Source organism: Toxorhynchites rutilus, chromosome 2 (assembly GCF_029784135.1).
Source record: "Toxorhynchites rutilus septentrionalis strain SRP chromosome 2, ASM2978413v1, whole genome shotgun sequence".
Taxonomy (NCBI): Eukaryota; Metazoa; Arthropoda; class Insecta; order Diptera; family Culicidae; genus Toxorhynchites; species Toxorhynchites rutilus.
The window spans coordinates 154,449,231-154,469,771 of NC_073745.1; the positions used below are offsets into that span (position 1 = coordinate 154,449,231).

The window sequence follows — 20,541 nt, forward strand, 5'->3', positions numbered from 1 at the left end:
AAGTTTGCGAACAAAACGGCGCATATTTGACTTAAATTGGATAATTTTAAGTATGTTGAATAAAGCGTCAAATTTCGATCAGAAATACGACATTTCTTTTCCCTCAACCCTATATGCAACAAAGCAAAAATTAAACAAATTGTCAATGGAATCAACCGCACCTCGTCCCAAACCTCGTTTACCCAAAACATAGCATCCCCAATGTCGATTGGTTTAACCATGTCATCGAACTCTCACTGGGTCTTGGATGCAAAGCTTTTGCTTGTAGTTGAACTTGACCATTTGAATAATATTTTGGTCTATGAACTGTAACAAGGCGATGAATAGTTTTTTTTCGATTTTCAAAACTACGCTACTAAAGCTGAAGCTCAAAACTAAAGGTTTAACACTGCAATATACAAATGAATCAGTGCAACTCATAGTTATTTTACGTTTACTGAGAGTTTTCTAATGAAACGATTATACGAAGTGAAAAAAAAATCACCACTCCGGATAATCGAGTCTGACCTGTAATAATAAAAATGACGCAAGCAACCGACGTTGAGACGAAAAATCTCCTCTAGGAGCTTTAGTATGAATGCTAAAAACGAAATCTGGAGCCTGTTATTGAAATTCGACACATGTGCATTGTGCATTGTATTGATAAATTATATTGGTAATAATGTTAACAGTTGAAATAAAAAATACAGAATCGAAACATACTCAGAAGCACTTATACTAATGTGAGATATTCTAAAGTGTTGTGGTACGAAGGATCATTACCGTTTCGACTCTGTCCAACTAGGATTCAGTCTCATGGAAGGTAAATCCGTACGTACAGCGAGACATAAAAAAAGTCAAAAATCAGATTTTGGGACATTAGATTCGAGATATGGCATTCTAGTTAATAATTCGTTATTGTAGAAATGAAAAAAATACTATGCAAACATATTCATTTTTTTACATAAAGCTACGCGCTTGTTTTGCCTTTGCTAATCAGAACCTTATGAAATTTGAAATAAAATATTATATTCAAAATATGACATTCAATATCTAATTTCCAGAATTAAAATCTATGGATTCTTGAGTGAAACAAATGAACTGATGAACTAAATATTCGGCTAGAAAGCTGTAGCTGTGTGACAAGAAATACAAATGCAATATGTATGTGTATGAGATAGGGGTGCTATCGTAGGATAGAAAAATTATCTGCTAACCTAGGTTTTCCCATTCCAGCGATTCCTTTTGTGGTGAATGATACGTTCACTCAATCATATTGAATCATATAGAGAAGTGCGGGGCAACGGTGCGCATTGGTCTTTTTGAAACAAACGAGCATAAAAATTCGGCAGCAGTGTATTCGTTTGACACATTATTACACCAGCAGTTCAAACATATAAACAAGATACATTTCATGGAGGCGATCTGGCGTAGTGGTAACATCCATGCCTCTCACGCTAAAGGTCACGAGTTCAATTCTCACTCCCGACATTCTTCCAAAAATGGAAGTAAAAGTGACGAACCAGCCAAATGAGTTGAAAATCACTATAATACAGATATAAAAAAAAAAATACATTTCATGAAAGTGGCAAAAAGTTATGAGGTAAGAAGAGTTTTGCGTTGTTTTGATCTATTTTTTTCAATTTTGGGGATGACGATTTAGTTACAGCATTAATTATTCTATATATATATATATATATATATATATATATATATATATATATATATATATATATATATATATATATATATATATATATATATAAATAAAAATTATGTGGTGTCCGTTCCTCACAACTCAAGAACGGAGCAACGGATTTGAACAGTCAGTATCAGGGCCAGTCTGCGTCAGGCGTGTATGTCAAAAAGAAATTATATACTGCGAATGCAGATCGCGCACAGAGAAATAATTTTCGGGGAACGTGAGTGTTCGAAATTATATGAATCAGAAAAGCAGTTGTGGGTGGGACGAAGTTTGCCGGGTCAGCTAGTAAAAAATAGTTTTGAATTTCACCCAAAAATAATGGATAACTTTTACCCCAGCCTAATAGGTAGTTTTAAAATACAACTACTTATGGGTTCATTTGTTCTAATGTATTTGTCACGAGACCTGTTAGCTCTAATATATTGGTTCATGCTCTTTGTAAAATGGCTGATGCTCATCAACTTTGCAATCACACTGGTTTTAGTGATCTCAGTGATCATTCTCCAATCATATCTGAATTTAGGTTAAATGTTGGCTCCAGCCGGATTCTTCTATCGGAAAGTATAATCAATCATGATAAACTTGAGGAAGAATTTAAAAGATATTTGGAAGACATTGATACAGTTCGAGATGTAAACGGATGCTAAGAAAATAGTATTTCAAGCTACAACACTATAATGAAAATTTGTTGTAGAACTGTTACTAAAACTGTTAACGTTAAAGACACACAGTGCCCTTGAATGAACTTGTAATTATGGCGACTTATGAAAATTGAAACCAATTATCTGAAAAAATGTCGCAGAAATCCAGATAATGTGGGAGCAGCTGAGCTTTTGAAACACGTCTCGAAAAAATAAGATTCAGCCAAGAGACAAGCCAAGCGAAATAATTTTGAAAATCTGCTAATCAATACAACTCATTCTAAACTATGGAAAAATATGAATGCTATTTTGGGTAAATCCGTAAAAAAATCAATGCTCTCATTAACTATTAATAGTGTCCCGGTTACTGACAGTAAATCTATTTGTGAAGTATGCAATGACCATTTTGCATTTTTGGGGTAATCCGTTATGTTACATAAACCCTGATCCCGATTCAGTTTTCCTACGACCAACATCTGTGAATGAAGTTATATTTCTGATAAACGATCCTTAGTTGAAAAAAGCCCAGGTCCTGATATTTTCGGCATAGAAATCTCAACTAAGTACCAATCAAAATGAAGCAAGTAACACTACGTTGAGACGGCGAAGTTCCTCTAGGAACGTTAGTGGCAATTAAAAAGAAGAAGACTCAGGACAAACCAACAATTATCGGCCCAAACCGAACTTGTCGGGTTTCAACAAAAATTACCATTGGAACGTTTTGTTAAGTTCTTAGATAGACATAGCACACTGTACAACCTGCAATATGGTTTTCGTAATGACAGTCGTACATCTGTGGTTGAAGTCGAACTTGTAGATCAGATTCTGGAAGACACTGATTCGAAAAAAAATTGGGTGCCTCGTTCCTTGATCTTCAAAAGACACTATCAATCATGATATTTTGCTATGAAAACTAGATCAATGTGACATAAGAGGTAATGCTAACAGCATCATTCGCAGTTATTTGAGGGACAGAAGTCAATACGTTGTATATGGTGGCGAAATTATCTCTAGAAAGAAAATAACCATTGGAGTTCCACAGGGAATCTACATTGGCCCTTTACTTTCTCCTCTTTATATTAGTGATTTGAGCCAAATAAACCTCACTGGTATACACAGGTTATCTGCGCATGACACAGCTGTATTTTATCCGCATTCTAACTTGAATATAATCATGTCAAACATGAATCAGGATTTATCATTACCGGGCTATTTTTATTTGATTTTAGTCCTTTTTGTCACCGGATTGAACGGATTCATATATTATTCGTCGTTAGATTCATACGTGCAAAAGCAACATACAAATGTTTGACTTAGTTGTTCACTAAATACAATGGTCACACATATACACATTTGTAAAAGATTTGCACTTGCGGAAGAATTGTAAACTGTAAACCATAAACTAATTGGTGGCTTATGGTTATTTTTTACAGTTGCAGTTTCGGGGATATTTTATTTATAAAATATATATTTTATATGAACAATATCGACGAGAAAACAAGTCGCAGGAAGTTCCTAGAAATTCTTTTATATCATCTTTTATGCCCCATCGAAAACAGGCATTAAGTCTTCTTTAACCAAGAACACAGAAACATAGAATATTAGAAATATGAAAACTTGGAATTCCAGAACATTTACCATCTGGTAACTATCTAGAAGGTCGTTATACATTCTTCTCTTCGGAAAAAGACCCAAGAAACACGCTACAATTGTATGAAATGTAAAAAATATGTTTGTCTCGAGCATGCAGTTATGGTATGTTCCGATTCTTACACCAATGAAATCTAAATCGATAAATACGTTTTTATGTTATTTCATAGCTCTTTATACTTTCATGGATTATATTCAGTTGCTTACTTTCAATTAACTACAAGAAAAAAGTCGATTTTCCTTATTTGTGTTGGAGTATCAAAAATTACTCTGTTTTGAGGAGGCTGACTGAGATGACTATTAAAACTGAATGAAGATAAATAAAATATACTTTCTTAGGTTTTTTTCATTCAATTATACCCTTTTTTAAATAAATAACGATAATGCCTAAAAAATATACAATAGCAATATTACAGAGAAGTTCAACTTTCGATCTGTGACACCGTGCGCGAGTATACATGTTATGATTTTGCACGCGAGTACAGGAACGTTAAGTAGGGGAAATGGGGGAATTTGGACTCCCTAAGCAAATCGCCTAATATTTCCAAACCAATACTGTCTAAATAAAAAATGTCACATTCTACACTGATCTTCACTTGTTTCCTCTCAATCGATAATGTTTATTCATTATATCAAGCTTCTAATGACCAAATATATCATAACATAAAAGAGATGATTTTTGACATTAAACTTGGATGCGGGATGATTTGGACCGTCTATGGGGTGATTTGGGGGGTCTTCGTAGCCACTTGGTTACGCGTTCGCTTACTAAGCGATCGGTCGTGAGTTCAAACTCAGGGCCCTCAATTGACCATCTTTGTGTTGTTATAGAATAACTACGTCCACGCAAACATCATCATCGATGGAGATCGATCCACGGTCGAAATTAGATCGATTCATCCATACAACTGCTCTGCTCTGCAAGACACATCGGGCTGCTGTTCTATAAATAACCCAACAATGATCAATATCAACTGTCTCCGCTGTCCGGTCTGCTGAACAATGGAAGAACAGAAAGAATACCCTTACGCCGAAATGGCTACTACTGTGTAATTTACCATAATGTAATGGAACAGAAAACTTAACGCCTAAATGGCTACTACTAACTACTGTGTAATTTACAGTTTATAGAAACATAAACGTATGTACATATACACGATTAAAACCCGGCTCTGTTACAGCTAAAATGCTAATGAGCCTAATAAATAATTAATGGGATAAAAAAAATGGGGTGATTTGGTCCAGTGTGTGTTTCATCGAAAAAAAAACATACTTATGTTTATGTAAAGTAATTTAAGAATATATTACAATCAGTAACAGTGCTCTGGGATCGATACCAGGTGTCTTGGCCAGATTCCAGACCAGAAAAGTTGCATTGAGACCATTTCGAATTCTGCATGGATCTTTTCACTGCTGTTCGAGCATTTCCAAACACTTTCGATGCTTGGTCAAAAAAAAATCCGTCCTTGATGGCTTGCGTTGCTCTTTCAAGGTCCTCCTCCTTCCAACGTTGTTTGCCCATTCTTTTTTTTGTAATTCAGTGGCATCTGTAATCAATTAGACCAAAGAAAAGCCTTAAACCTGTAGGACCAATTGAACCCCACAGAAACGTGTCCATGTCGCCCCAACAACATGCAAAAAATAAAATGCGATTAATTTCATTTATTGTTATCAAACCTACGTATTTGCTGCATCAAATTGTTCCTCTTCTGTAGGCGAATATAACTTTACTGTACGATACACGAAAAGTTTGTTTAATCAGCGGAAAAAAAACTTAAAACCACCATCGGAAAACTCCCGTTTTCTGATAATCAAAGTGCTTGTTGTGTTCATGCAACTGTTTCCCTCCACCTGTTAAATTTTACCAAAGTTTTTTTATGTTAGGTACATATGTTTCAACAATAAAAGGAGATGGACATTATAAAAAACATTATAAAGAAATCAAGTTAAGCTGTACTTTTTGAGATGAAGGGGTGGTCCAAATCCCCCCAACTTACCTTACATGATCTTCCAACAACAATGTTTCAATTCATATTCTAGTGTGTAGGTAATGGTGACAACCATACACTGCATGATTTTCATATATATGTGTGTGTGTGCAAGCGCTGAACGTAAACGAATGTTTTTGTATTTTCAACTGTGAAGTTTCTATAAGACCAGTTACATTTTCCGTTGTTTTAGTTGTTTTGATCAATTAAATCTGGAAAATGCCGAAGAGAAAAGTCCTCACGGAGAGAGAAGAGAGACAAATCGATGCATTTCACCAAGAAAATGTTGGTATCAGCGAAATTTCTAGTCGGATTGGACGATCCAATCAAGTAGTGCTCAATTATTTGGCGAATCCTCAAGGATACGGTAAGAAGAAGAGAGCTCCACGTAAATCGAAGCTCTCTAACCGGAATAAGCGGGAAAAAGCTAGAACAGGTTCGAATGCCTCACAATCGCATGTGCAAATAAAGCAATATTTCAACCACTTAACTGCTCGGGTGACAATTCATCAAATTTTGATAAAAAATCCTCGCATGAAGAGGACTTAAAAGGTTGAAACTCCTCATCTTACACCATCTCATCTCGGAAGACGTCTGAGTTTATACAAAGCTCACATGAACCGACAGTGGGACATGGTATGTTGTGACAAAAAATGTTTCCAAAAGAATATTCTTCTTCTTCTTCTTATTGAATGGCGCTAACGTTCCTAGAGGAACTTCGCCGTCTCAACGTAGTATTACTTGCGTCATTTTCACTAGTACTTAGTTGAGATTTCTATGCCAAATAACACGCCTTGAATGCATTCTGAGTGGCAAGCTCTAGAATACGCGTAACCACAGTGCAAGTCGGAAAAATTTCTTTGACGAAAAACTCCCCCGACAAGAACGGGAAAGGACGGCGCCAGTGGTTGTATGGTTAGCGTAACAGCCTCACAATCCGATCGGCCTGGGTTCAATCCCAGCTGGCGTCGTTGGGATTTTCTGAGGCGAAAAATCTCTGGTTACGTCTTCCTTCGGAGCGGAAGTAAAAGAAGTTGGCCCGGCTCATGAGTTGTTGAGTCTGATAGGTAGGAACAGGTGGAGTCGCCTCCCTGATGTCGGTGATTGGCACTAAAGTGGCGGAAATAGGCCGACGAAAAATAAGCGAAGATAAAAAAAAAAAAAAAAGAACGGGAATCGAACCCGAACCCCCGGCATGTTAGGTGTGACGCTAACCACTCGGCCACGGGAGCACATTTTCAAAAGAATACATTTTGCTATATACCATATCGAAGAGTTCTTCAATGTATAGGTTATATTCAATGACGAAAACAAGTTCAATTTGGATGGTTCTCATGGTTTCAACGGGTACTGGTGTGATTTACGGAAAAAGGAACAGTGTTTTTCAACCAGGAATATTGGTGGAGGCTCGTACATGGTTTGGGCGGGATTCTGCGCAACCGGAAAGCTCAAAATAGCTTTCACATCATTCAAGAATCACACACATGTTCTGGAATCCTCTCTCCTACAGTGTTTGCGTGGATATCGTCACAAAAAAATCACATTCCAGCAAAACAATGCTATTATTCATATCAGCAGGGAAACTAAACAATGGATCAAGGTCTAAAAACTTAATTTTTTGGACTGGTCAGGTCACTCTCCAGACTTGAATCCTATTGAAAATCTTAGGTGGATCCTTGTACGCAGAATCTATACCGAGGGAAAACGGTACACCACGATTGAAGAACTGAAGGTCGCAATTTCGGAAAAATGGAAAACTATCGAGAAAACCGTTCAGCAGAATTTGGTAAACAGTATTCCAACACAAATTTTCAAGGTTATTAGTCGAAATGGAAAGGTTACCAATTATTGACATGTAAATCAGCCGATCGTTTTGAATTTTTCATTGATAATACTTACGAATTTTGAAGTGGTCTTATAGAAACTGGACAGCTGAAATTATCATATTTTAGCACAATAAATAAACAAACAACTCATTTGAACGGAATTGACGTTTAATATACTTTATTCTAAGCAGTCTACAATGTATGAATGTATATTGATGAAATTCTAATTGTGTTATTTGTTGCAACGAAATAGAATCAGGGTGGTCTTATAGAAGTTGGACAGAGTGTACACTCCGCACTCTCTGAATGTCTTTCTCATTATTCTCTCAAGATCTTCGAGGGCTGACAATTGTCAACAGGAGAATATCGAAAGTTTTGAAGGCGTATCGAATCTCCCGTGTTCAGGAAACTCGTCAGGATACATTACTTTAGCCGTCAGAAATCTCCTTCTTCGACGACGATAGCTGAAATCTCTTCAATTCCAGCACAGTTCTCCATCTTCCGTCTTGAATACTTCTCAAATCTTTTATCCATCTTTTATTCATTTTTTTTTGCCTTGAATTGCTGCTCGCTCCCGACGACTTTTTTTTTGTCTTCCGTAGGTTCCGCTATACGATGGCCCAGTATTGTTCGATCGGGGAAAGCTTTGTGGTGTTGGGCGGGTTTTTATCCTTAGGCACGAATTGGACGTTGTTGGCCGCATACCACTCCATGGGCCTTTTTGCCGTAGTGACATGAGGCCAAATCCGGCTAAAACAGCACGGAACCCGTGTGCTGCTGCAGAAACGGCAGGAGTCGTTTTTGGAGGCACTCTATGACGTAAATTTCCTGGTTGGTGGTGCCGGTCTTTACAAAAATGCTGCTCTTCTCTCCACATGAGCATATCGCCTGCCAAACCAGATATTTCTTTGCGAATTTTGACAATTTAATGTTTTGAAACATCTCTAACACCTTGCCCCTTCCCGTCGCCGTATAGGATTCTTGTCCCGGAAGCTTGTTTTGACGTATATCTCGTCATCCATAATTACAGTCAGATACAGTCGAATTTGGTCAACATCGTCGTGTACAACTTCTGTGTCCTCGTTTTGGCCGATTTGATTTACTTTTCGTCGCGGTTTGGGGTCATTACCTTTTCGTACGTTGACAGCCCAGCTTTTTTCTTGGCGCGTTGCACCGTGATGTGGGACACTCCGACTTTATCTGCCACATCCCGGATCGATAAGTTTGGATTCCTTGTGTATGTCCTCTTCACCGCTTTGGTTGTCTGTTCGACCGTCGGGATGCGGTTTTCTCCACTTCCAGGCTTCCGAGTTGTGGTCATCTCTCCCCAAACACCCTAATCACTTTAGACACCGTCGTTTGAGACAAATTGAGCTTTTCCGCTAACTGATTATGCGACAAAAGCGGAAATTTTTGGTGCGCGTGGAGAATTTTTAAACTCCGTTCTTTTTGCGTGGAGGCTATTTTGACAACTGAAGAGCGTGCACCGAAAAGGCACGTCATTCTACTCCTGTGCCAACAAAAATAGGGATTTTTTTCAAATAATCGATTATGGGTTTAATGCTACGTTGAAGTTAAGCTCTTTTTGGTCGTTCCACCGTCGTACATATTGATCTAACAAAAAAATGTTTCTGTTTTTTTCACAGGGAACACCATACAGTGGCTACACATCCTCCTCCTCCCAGCACTCTCCTTCAGCACCAAACTCCCTGCCAAGTCATTTGCACTCCAACCGCCAGGGCTACAATTTTTGGAAGGCCGGCTCTCAGTCACCCCTCACCAGCGCATCCTCCATCAATTCATTCTTCCGCCCGTTACCACAATCCCGCTGCTATGTTTGGAGAGCAGTCAAAATGATGTGGCGCTTCGTTAAGTGGCCCCTAGCGCTTTTACTGGTGTGCAGTCTATTAGCATTAGTCGTTTACTTTTTGATGTCAGGTAAATTAACCGAACTACAAACGATTGCTCGGAATCAACTAAATCGTCTCGTTTGATTTTTTTTCCAGACCGAGGCATTATGACTAGCACCCTACTGGACGAAACCAAGGGCTATGAGGTAGAGGAAAACCTATCCATCGATTTCAACGACTTTACTCACACAAACAATCTGGACAGTGGTCCAGAGACCACATTCGGGCGAGATCACAAAGACAATAGTGTTGGATTTTCTAAGGATGGCAATGCGCCGAACACAAAGTTTTCCTTCGGCATGAACAACGATCTATTGGCGATTTTTGTGAAAAAGGGCGATCAGAACAGAAACGAAGGCCAAAGCATTTGGACCTCTACGGAGCATGAGAATCTGAGTGAAGAGGTACCTGCCACTGTAGTGAAGATTACCAGTAGCACAACCCATGCTCCCATTCGAAAAACGAGCACAATTTCACTGAAGGATTACACAAAGGCACGCGTTTCGTTTGACGATGATGAGTTCACGAGTGAACAACAACAGAACAACGAACAGACGACACGTGCAATTAACGCTGACATCGATGGAATCAGCAGACAGGTGGGATCAAAAGAGAATATCACGTTAAAATCGTTTGGATTCACCTCAGCTCATCAAAATAGTTTTGGCGTTCCTATCGAGGAGGATGAGCGTCTCTTGAGGATGTTGAATGTCACGTTGATAAGCCTTGAGAAGCTGAGAGAAGTGATTTATTGTTTCAATTAGGTTTAACTCTTCTTCCCTTCCGTGTCTGGGATCCAAGCATGAGCCCTTTGCTTTTTATACACAGATTCCCCACGAAAGCTTTATATTAGTTTAACAGTGGAAAGATGTTATTCACATCTCGTGCGGTGATTGGGTTTTATGTATAGCAAGAGACTGATAATATTTTACACTTTTCTTCTCACAGACACAAAAACAGGTGTCCACATGGTTTCTCTCACAGTTCTATGAAACGATGAACTTTCGAGTTGTAAATATTCTCAAAAGGGGCAAAAATTTGGACCATTACACGCCAACCATCATCATCCCTTCATTAATATGTTTTCTGATAAATTAAGCGATTTCCCAACTAAAAGTGTCCCACCCACTGTTTTCTAGAGAAACCTCTCCACCACTTCGTCTACCACGGATTCCAGCTTCTATCGGACCAAGGTTTCTCCAACGCTGCCCATTCTGTCACGGTTTGAAATCACTACCGAAGGTTTGAAACGTTTCAATATTTCAGAAGAAGGTACTGCCCAAAAGCCAACAGAAAGCCCAGCAGGTGAGCTTCTCAGCGACGAGCAACTTGATTGATAGTTCTTTTTTTTCTCCCTTCTCATACGTGTATGCAGGCATCTGCAAGTCAACTTCTCTTCCTCTGTGCCGCGGGATTCTCCCGTATGATCTGACCACCTTGAAGAATCGTCATCTCACCGCGGTGGAATATGAACACTTTCAGTATCTCATCAATTCCAAGTGTTCGATCCGGGTCGCGGAATTCGTATGTCTGGTTCTAGAGCCAGAGTGTAGACCGACCCGCATGGGAACACTCACACCGTGCAAAAGGATCTGCAAGTGTATGTTAATAAAATTTATGTAATTGGATCGCTGGAAGGGCTATTAATTTTGCGGTAACGTTTAACAGCTATTTTGGAACCATGCGCACACATTATTGCCAGCTCGGAAGTGCTAACCTCAACCTTTGATTGCGACATATATCCGGATTCGAACGATCAGAACGTTTGTGAGGATCCAACGCGAAGAAGCAACTGCTTTGCCAATGAGTTCCGGTGTGCAGATTCCAGCTGTATTCCGCTGCAGTGGAAGTGAGTATTGTCTAAGAATGTAACACACCCGCCTTAGATTACTATTTCATTACATTTCATTTATTCATTAATACTTATAGCGTAAGGACGATCCTTTCAAGTTGCTACAATTAGTTTAACTGGGCTTAAATTCAAAGTTTCTAGTGATATCTAGCACTTTTAGACTTTTCAAATTTGGTATGGTGAGGTCTTAGGGTGCAATAAATGTTTTTACGGTGGTTAGACACTCCACCCCCCTTTTTAAGCAGGAGCTGCCATACAAACGAAACACAAATTTCTGCATTACTCGAGAATTAATCAAGCAAGTAACACCAAATTAGGCATATGGAGGCTTTAAGGGCACGAAATGTTTCTATGGTGAATCGACACTTCTCTTCCCTCTCTAAGGGGGATGTCATACAAATGAAACACAAATTTCTGCATAACTCGAAAACTAATCAGGCAAATGGAGCCAAATTTGGCATGTGAAGGTTCTAGGGGACACGAAACGTTTCTATGGTAGTAGACACTCCTCCCCTCTCTCTGAAGGGGAGGGGGCTGCCATACAAATGAAGCATACATTTCTGCATAACTCAAGAACTATTCTAGCAAACAGAACAAAATTTGGCATGTAGAGGTTTTAGGGAGCAAGAAACATTTCTAAGGTGGTTCAATACTCCTCCCACCACTCTAAGGGGGGGCTGCCATAGAAATGAAATATAAATTTCTGCATAACTCGAGAACTAATCAAGCTAATGGAACCAAATTTGGCATATGGAGGTTTTAGGGCGCAATAAATGTTTTTATGGTGGTTTGACACTCCTTTCTCCTCTCAAAAGAGAAGGAGAGGAGAGTGCTGAACTACTGAACAACATTCTTCAACCAACATTTTTTAGATCTTATAGTTTTTAAATTAATATGTTCCAGAAGTTGAAATAAAAAACTCAAAATTTCAAAAAACACACAAAATCTATCAGACCTACAAAATTTTATTCAAAGAATGAAATATAGGAAATTATTAATGTTATCATTTAAAAATATCAAACAAATTTTTGAAAAAAAAATTTGAAAATTCAAATTAATTTTTCTCGAAAACGTGTTTTTATTAATTCTGAAAAAAATAGATATCGCTATCTTGACTTCAAACAAAATTAGGATTAGGAAATGTAAGAAAAAACATGAAAAAGCTGTTTTTAGAAAAACTTTTTCATGTGCCCATCGTATGGGTAACTTGTTGTCTAATAGTCAAAAGTAGTCTTTTTTTTTCGAGGATTTCAAGTATGCAAAGCTGCTTAACACGTTGAGTGCCACGGTTTAATGGCGACTCTATGGAATTTTTTAAACTTATAAGGACCAGCATTTCTTATCGTATTTTAAGGTATTTTTGTTCGAAAGGGAATACTTATAAGCTTATACACTCTGTCCAACTTCTATAAGACCAGGTGATGATCTGGCTACTTTGTGCCATTGTAAACAAACAATGCTTCAACTTATATTCTAGTGTATTGGTATTGGTGACTACCATACACTGCAGGATTTTCATATGTGTGTGTGTGTGCAAACGCTGAGTGTAAGCCAGAGGTTTTGTATTTTTCAAGTGTCAAGTTTCTATAAGACCAGTTACATTTTTCCGTTCTTTTAGTTGTTTCGATCAATAAATCTGGAAAATGCCAAAGGGCAAAGTGCTCAAGGAGAGAAAAGAAAGACAAATCGATGCATTTCACCAAGAAAATGTTGGTATCAAAGAAATTTCTTGTCGGATTGGACGATCCCATCAAGTAGTGATCAATTATTTGGCGAATTCTGAAGGATACGCTAAGAAGGAGAGAGCTACACGTAAATCGAAGCTCTCTGACCGGGACAAGCGGGAAATAGCTAGAACAGCTTCGAATACCTCAAAATCGATTATGCAAATAAAGCAATATTTCAATTCAAATATTACTCGGGTGACAATTCGTAAAGTTTTGGTAAATAATCCTCTCATAAAGAGGGTTTAAAAGGTTAAAGCTTCTCATCTTACACCATCTCACATCGAAAGACGTCTGAGATTTGCCAAAGCTCACATGAACCGACAGTGGGACATGATATGTTGTGACAAAGAATGTTTAAAAAAATACATTTCGCTACATACCAGAACGAAATGTTCTTCAATGTATAGGTTATCATCACTGACGAAAAAAAGTTCAATTTGAATGATCCTGATGGTTTCAACGGGTACTGGCGTGATTTACGGAAGAAGGAACAGTATTTTTCATACAGGAATTTTGGTGGAGGCTCGTGCATGGTTTAGGCGGAATTCTTTCACATTCTTTCACATCATTCAAGGATTACATACATGTTCTGGAATCCTCTCTCCTGCCGTTTTTTGGGTGGATATCGTAACAAAAAATTCACATATCATATCATATTCATATCAGCAAGGAAACTAAGCAATGGATTAAAGCCCAAAAACTCAATTTTTTGGACTGGCCGGCTCGCTCTCCTTGAATTCTGTTGAAAATCTTAGGGGGATCCTTGTACGCAGAATCTACACTGAGGCAAAACGGAAAATGGAAAAAATATCGTTCAGCAGCATTTGGTAAACAGTCTTCCAATGAATTTTGAAATGGTCTTATAGAAAGTGGACAGCTGAAATTATCATATTTAAGTACAATAAATAAACAAACAACTCGTTTGAACGAAATTGACGTTAAATATACTTTATTCTAAGCATTCAAAAATGTATGAATGTATCTTTTTGATATCTGGAGTGCAGTGAATATATAGCAACCAGCTATATATTCACTGCACTCCTAATCAGTCCAGCAGCTTCGTGATCGAGCTTTGGATTCCGACACAATTGTCGTTGTGGGAGACTACAATCTTCCCCGCTTATTATGGGAGAAATATGAAGACCTTAACAGCTTGCCATTGGTTCTTCGCATCGACGTGAACGAAAACTTTCTGCAACCTCCTGGGAACACAACTCGAACCTTTGATTTTCGACGCTGCAATTTTGCCGAACTCAACAGAGCTATCTCTGCTACCGACTGGGTTACGTTGTTACTCGGAATGGATACATACGAGACGGTGCGCATATTCTATGACACTTTGTATGTAATCCTGGGTGAGCATGTCCCACGTAGACGATCCTCAAGGCACTCCTACAAGCAAGCTTGGTGGACATCTGAGCTGCAGCACCTTCGAAACGCAGTTCGCAAATCCCGTAAGCGTTATCTTCTAGCGCGAACGGATGCAACTCATAACAACCTTCGTACAATTGAGACTTTCATAATAATATCATAAACTATAAACCGCATCATTTCGAAATTATATCGCCCGTTTGAAGACGAGCAAAATCTCTCCTATTTTTTGACGTTTATCCGCAATCGGAGACAGTTAAACCGTTTCCCAGCCGAGATGACTTATAACGGTAATATAGCTGATTCCCCCGAAGGCTTGGCCAACCTGTTCGCAGATTATTTTGAGAAGGTACATAGAGCCAATTATCCAGCTTTCTCGCCTGACAGTCTCAGGAATTTCCCCACTTTCTATTTGAATTTACCACCTTTCGAAATAACTCAGCACGATGTCTCATCTGCCTCGAATAGACGTGATCAAAAGTTCTGGAGCTGACAATCTTCCGCTACTGTTCCTAAAATAATGCGCCTCGTCCCTGCAGACACCTTCTTCTTCTTGGATGGCACTAACGTTCCCAGTGGAACTTTGCCCTTCTCAACGTAGGTATCACTAGCGTCATTTTTATTAGTAAAACTTCGTTGAAAATTTCTATGCCGGATAACACACCTTGAATGTATTCTGGAGTGGCAAGTTCTAGAATACGCGTGACCACAGTGCAAGTCGGAAGAAATTTCATTAACGAAAAATCCCCCGGTATGATAATGTGGGACGCTAACCACTCGGCCACGGAGGCACACAATCCCTGCAGACACCACTAACGATAATTTTCAATAAATCGCTGCATCACAGCACTTTTCCGCAGCAGTGGAAAACCGCTTCAATATGTCCGATCTTTGAATCATGCTCTAACCATGCCGTTGAAAAATATCGAGGCGTTTCCATCCTATGTTGCGTGGCGAAAATATTTGAGGGACTAGTTCACAATGTGCTGTATGCTGCAACCGATGATATCGGAGTATCAACATGGTTTCGTCAGTAAACGATCGACAACGACCAATCTCATGACGTTTACTAGTTTTTTGTCAACGCAAATCGAGCTCAGACACCAGGTAGATGCAATATATTTCGATTTTTCGAAAGCGTTCGACAAGGTTCCCCACGAACTCGCAGTAGCAAAGTTTAGTCACCTGGGTCTACCGTATTGGATAACTGAGTGGTTGCGTTGTTATTTATCTGGGCGGAAGGGATACGCTAACATCAATGGCTCGCATACTCGAATTTTCCCCATCACATCTGGAGTACCGCAAGGAAGCGCTCTTGGACCGCTTATCTTCGTTTTATTTATAAACGACCTGTGCTTCCGACTGAATGCTGGGAAACTGCTCTACGCCGACGATTTGAAAAATTAAAAAGTAATTACATCTCATCTTGACTGTTGTGCGCTTCAAGCTGACTTTTCAAACCACTTCAGAGGGTTGAAAACAAACAAACTGGGCAAGCTCTTGAAGAAGGAAGGGTCAGCAGGACAGCTCTGAGTAGTTGGTTGGACTCACTGTCATTGATACATAAGAAAAGCTTAATATTTGTGCAAGGACGTATTTTAGGCTGCAAATGTTTCCCTTCTCCTTATCATCCTTCCTTGTTTATTTTCTCGTCACTATATTAGACACTTGTTATTGACGGCTCTGTTTGAAATGTGAATGTTTCCAATTTTTAAACTATTTAAAAACCAAAAAATCGTTATGTGTATCATATCGAACGAATATTAGAGAAATTCTGATTCTATTGGTTTGTATATCATCAAAATCCGTTTGCAGAAAAAAAGTTACCAATGTCAAAATTAATCCTATAAAAAATAATGAAATATTTTTTTGATTTGGAACTATTAAAGATAAGCGTAGTCGCCCTACATCAAAATTCGAGAGGATCGAGGCAGTGAACGGTCGACTCTACATGGTATTACCCAGTAGATTTTGTAAGAACCACTACTTACACTACTATAAGTGGTGAACTAAATGAATTCTGATACGTTGAACGTTGATTCTTAAAATTCTAAAGATCGGATGGATTAATCAATAGCGCGGCAATCAAGGGTTTCTTTCACGATTAATTACAAATGTTAATATTTTGTCATCGTTCTTCGTAGCAAGAATCATTGATTGAAGTCCATGAATTGATGTTAATCAGTTACGTGTATAAATGTCGACATTATTTACTAATTATTTCAATCACGTTCACAGATGTGACAACATCAAAGACTGCCAGGATGGGGAGGATGAATCCGATTGCAAATTTTGCGAGCGGGATGAGTACCGTTGTCTATCGAACGACAAATGTATCCCGGACAAATGGCGCTGTGACCAATATGAGGACTGTCCGGATGCGTCAGACGAATTGGATTGTTATTATGACGAACCCACCACATTTCCCAGCGGGCCCAACAGTCAGCGAGAGTACCCTTACGTGCAGGTCCAGGTTCCAAACAGTCCCGTGAATGGGTAATTCGGAATAGAATATATGTCTTCTTTTATACAATTCATTTGCACTCATTTTGATTCCTCAGTAAACCGTATTTGACGATAACCAACGCGGACCGCGAACGGAAAAAGTCAGAACAACAACAGCAACCTTCTCCGGACTATGAATCATCTGGCGAGGATGGCTACGAGCCAACAGCAGCGGAAAATGTCCCACAGGTAGATCGTAAAAATCAAACGGAGCCAACTGAAAGCAATAAGGACCGTATCGAGGATCAGACAGAAGCAGAAACCATCCGGACGGTTTCGGTTCCAAAGTCATTGGGTGCGTATACTCACGAGTGGGAGCACAAATTTTCTCTAATATATTAAATTACAGTCAACTTCCAGGACAGCAAGGAAATAATGATGACTTCTGACTCGGAAAATGACTACAAATTCAGCAGCACGAGTCGATCTTTTCTTACCACCGCCCATGCTTCACCCTGTCCCGAAGGCGAACTACGATGTGTTAGTGGAATTTGTATTTCCGTGAATCAATTGTGTGATAAGGTAGATTACATAGTGCAAAGTGTTTTGCAAAGTGGAATTGACAACAATTTATTCTTTATTGTAGGTGGCGGATTGTGCGGATGGCGCTGATGAAGCCATGTGCGTTTACAAAGAGTGACAGAAACTTCATCCTCATTTCCACTTTCTACACTTGCAAATTATTAGGATTACTGTTGGAATGATATAACGGTGCCTCGAATAGATTTTATACCATTCCGTTGTAAAAGTATTTAGTTGTATTTATAGAGTGATTTTATTTGTTAACTTGTTCTTAAAGTCGCTGCGCGGTTTGGATGTGACAAACACAGAACGTCCTCTATCATCAACCATTACCATTGTTAAAAGTTACCCAGATATTAGATACATAAGCGCTAGAACAATATGTATAATATGAAAGCAAGGACGATTGACGTAATGGAGTGTCAAATAGTCTACAAAATAATTCGTTTTGTGGAGCATATTTCCATATTTTTAACAAGAAACATCAATAATTAGTCTGTTCGATAATGAAGCGTTGTATATAAGCCATTCTATCGTTTGAATCATTTCATTTTACTGTTGTAAATTATTTTTCAATAAATTTCATTTTAAGAATGTATAATTTAGGGTCTTGAATGCCTCAAACCATTTGTTGAAACGTGAAATGCAACATCCTATCCTTGCTGATATCACTACCCATCGAAAGCTCCATCAACGCAGTATATCATACAATCATGACGAACAGCAGTATGGTAGGGTTGGGGGATGAATTTCAATCGCCTACTTAGTCGTTTTCGCTCTCCAACTCGTTCTCTTCGCTCGTCGGCAAATGGATGACTCATTTATGTAAAGCCGATAGTATGACATAAGCGACGAAACAAAACAAAAATAAAAACGTCACAAACGTTCAACATACAAGCATACAAGCCACGCTAGACGATGAGGTTTTGCGATGGCACATATTTACGCGATTCGCGAGAGCGACAAGAAAACGCGCGACGATAAGCGCCTAGAGACTCAACAACAAATGACCAGCGCTCGCTCTCTGGTTCCTTTCCAGGTTTGGTTTATGCCACCCCATGCGTATGATAGCGAAGAAAATAGAACACTACGCTCTGAATGAATAGTAAAGTTTTCTTAGGGGAAAACAAAGGACACTAGAGAATATAGAAAGTTTGATGAGTAAGAAGCTTCGTTATGCCGATGAGGAACACACTATAGCTTTTCTAGGGAGATCGAAGGAAAATAATAGAATGATAGCATCTAGTCAAAATAAATTATTCAGATATCCGATCGGTAGTAAGCGTCTTTGTGAATAATAATAGACACAAATTCGCTGTCCCTCAGCTATCCAATTTTTTAAAACTTTATACATGACTGCTATCACTTTTATCTACATATCACCTTTTCAAACTGTGACTATATTTCTCAAAAAGCGCTTTCACAAAATAATATCTCAATTTGTTAAAACATTATCATGAAATTTACTGTTTTAAATCTTTTAAAATTCATTTTTTCCCTATAAGCTTTTTTAGTAATTTATCAGGTGCACAAAAATGTTTGAAGGATTTATGATATGTGACGAATGTCATACTGTTGGCATTTTATTAAAGTTAGCATCACATATATTTCAAAAGCGTGTGCCTTAGATTCAGAACGTAGTATTTCTCGTTTGATTGAATGTACCATAAGCAACTAGTATTATTATCGCATTGATAATGTCGAATTTCGTACCAAAAAAACGCGATTTTCGAGATGTTTTATTGCGTTATATTTTTCTAAAGAAAAGTGCATCTTATAGTAGGGTAAATGATGTTGGTTTTTTCAGGCGAAAATCTGATCTTGGTTTGTCCATTTTGGGGCTCTCAACATACCACGTGGTCAACTTCTGGGGGTAGGGGTTTCGAAAATGTCCAGGTGGGAAGAGGTAATTTCCACGTGGACACGTTATATAAAATTTTATGAAAAATAAATTCACATCTATAATCAAAAATAAATTTTTTGCTCCGCATTTTCAAAAAAAAATCAAAGCTTACCACCCTGAGTAATACCCATATTTATCAATGAGAGGGATGTACGATCGAAGTTCCGTATTTTTCTCATATCGTTAAACTACTTCGCTGAATTGGGTATTCTAAAAGTAACACAGATGAACTGAAAGCGATTTATTTGCATTAGATGTAGAGGATTGTAGGGTCTTGAAGACAACTGTGTTGACCAAGATTATAGAATATACTGGACGGGAAATAGAGAGAGTAGCGGAGCGAGAGACCGGACATAAGTTGTAAGGGGAGCTGATTTATACTGAAAACTTAAAAATAAAAGCGTATGAAAATCGAAGGCTTATTGTTATCTACTAGCTGACCCGGCAAACTTCGTCCTGTCCAAAATTTATTTTTCGTTTATTGATTGAAAAAAAAACCTTTTACTATTAAATTCCTGGTACTTCTACCAAAACTCGTCATTATAATATCAGATTATTTTCAGACACAATTCTCGTTCAAGATTTTTCAACCACTGGCAAATAACATGTTTCTCCGTTACATGGAATAAATGTTTGATACAGAAAATATGATAGAATAAAGAAAGCCCTTAATCGGACAATTCCTCTCTAAAGTTTTGCTCTTTACAACACATTCGGCGATCCATTTTTATTTATATAGATAGAAGGAGTGCGTTTCATCACATTAAAATTCTTTTCCATTTTCGAACGAAGATCAATTTCGTTAACGCAAACATCAAATGGACTGAAAACGCTTGTCAATATGTAATTGTAGAACATATGCGAATTAAATTTTCCGAATTTTCCCATTTTTCTTCAGAGTTTTCCGAAAATTTTCAATTGTCATGTTTGGTTGGGATATGTTCGGTTGAATTATGTTTATT

The 20,541-nt window shown here is 38.3% G+C and overlaps 1 protein-coding gene across 5 annotated transcripts in view; it reads left to right on the plus strand.

Moving 5' to 3' along the window:
* Positions 1-18,222, plus strand: part of LOC129767270 (uncharacterized) — a 152,248-nt gene extending 134,026 nt beyond the window's left edge. For 2 of the 5 annotated variants that reach the window (XM_055767970.1, XM_055767969.1), the window contains exons 3-11: positions 9,436-9,727; positions 9,796-10,298; positions 10,839-11,004; positions 11,075-11,299; positions 11,368-11,548; positions 16,888-17,145; positions 17,211-17,449; positions 17,504-17,676; positions 17,741-18,222. In XM_055767970.1, coding sequence (XP_055623945.1) covers positions 9,436-9,727; positions 9,796-10,298; positions 10,839-11,004; positions 11,075-11,299; positions 11,368-11,548; positions 16,888-17,145; positions 17,211-17,449; positions 17,504-17,676; positions 17,741-17,794 — 2,091 coding nt within the window. In that variant the 3' untranslated portion in view covers positions 17,795-18,222. Of the gene's footprint in view, positions 1-9,435; positions 9,728-9,795; positions 10,299-10,838; positions 11,005-11,074; positions 11,300-11,367; positions 11,549-16,887; positions 17,146-17,210; positions 17,450-17,503; positions 17,677-17,740 lie in introns of those variants that run through there. The other 3 variants (XM_055767972.1, XM_055767973.1, XM_055767974.1) reach the window with 3 other exon arrangements.
* Positions 18,223-20,541: the final 2,319 nt, after the last annotated feature.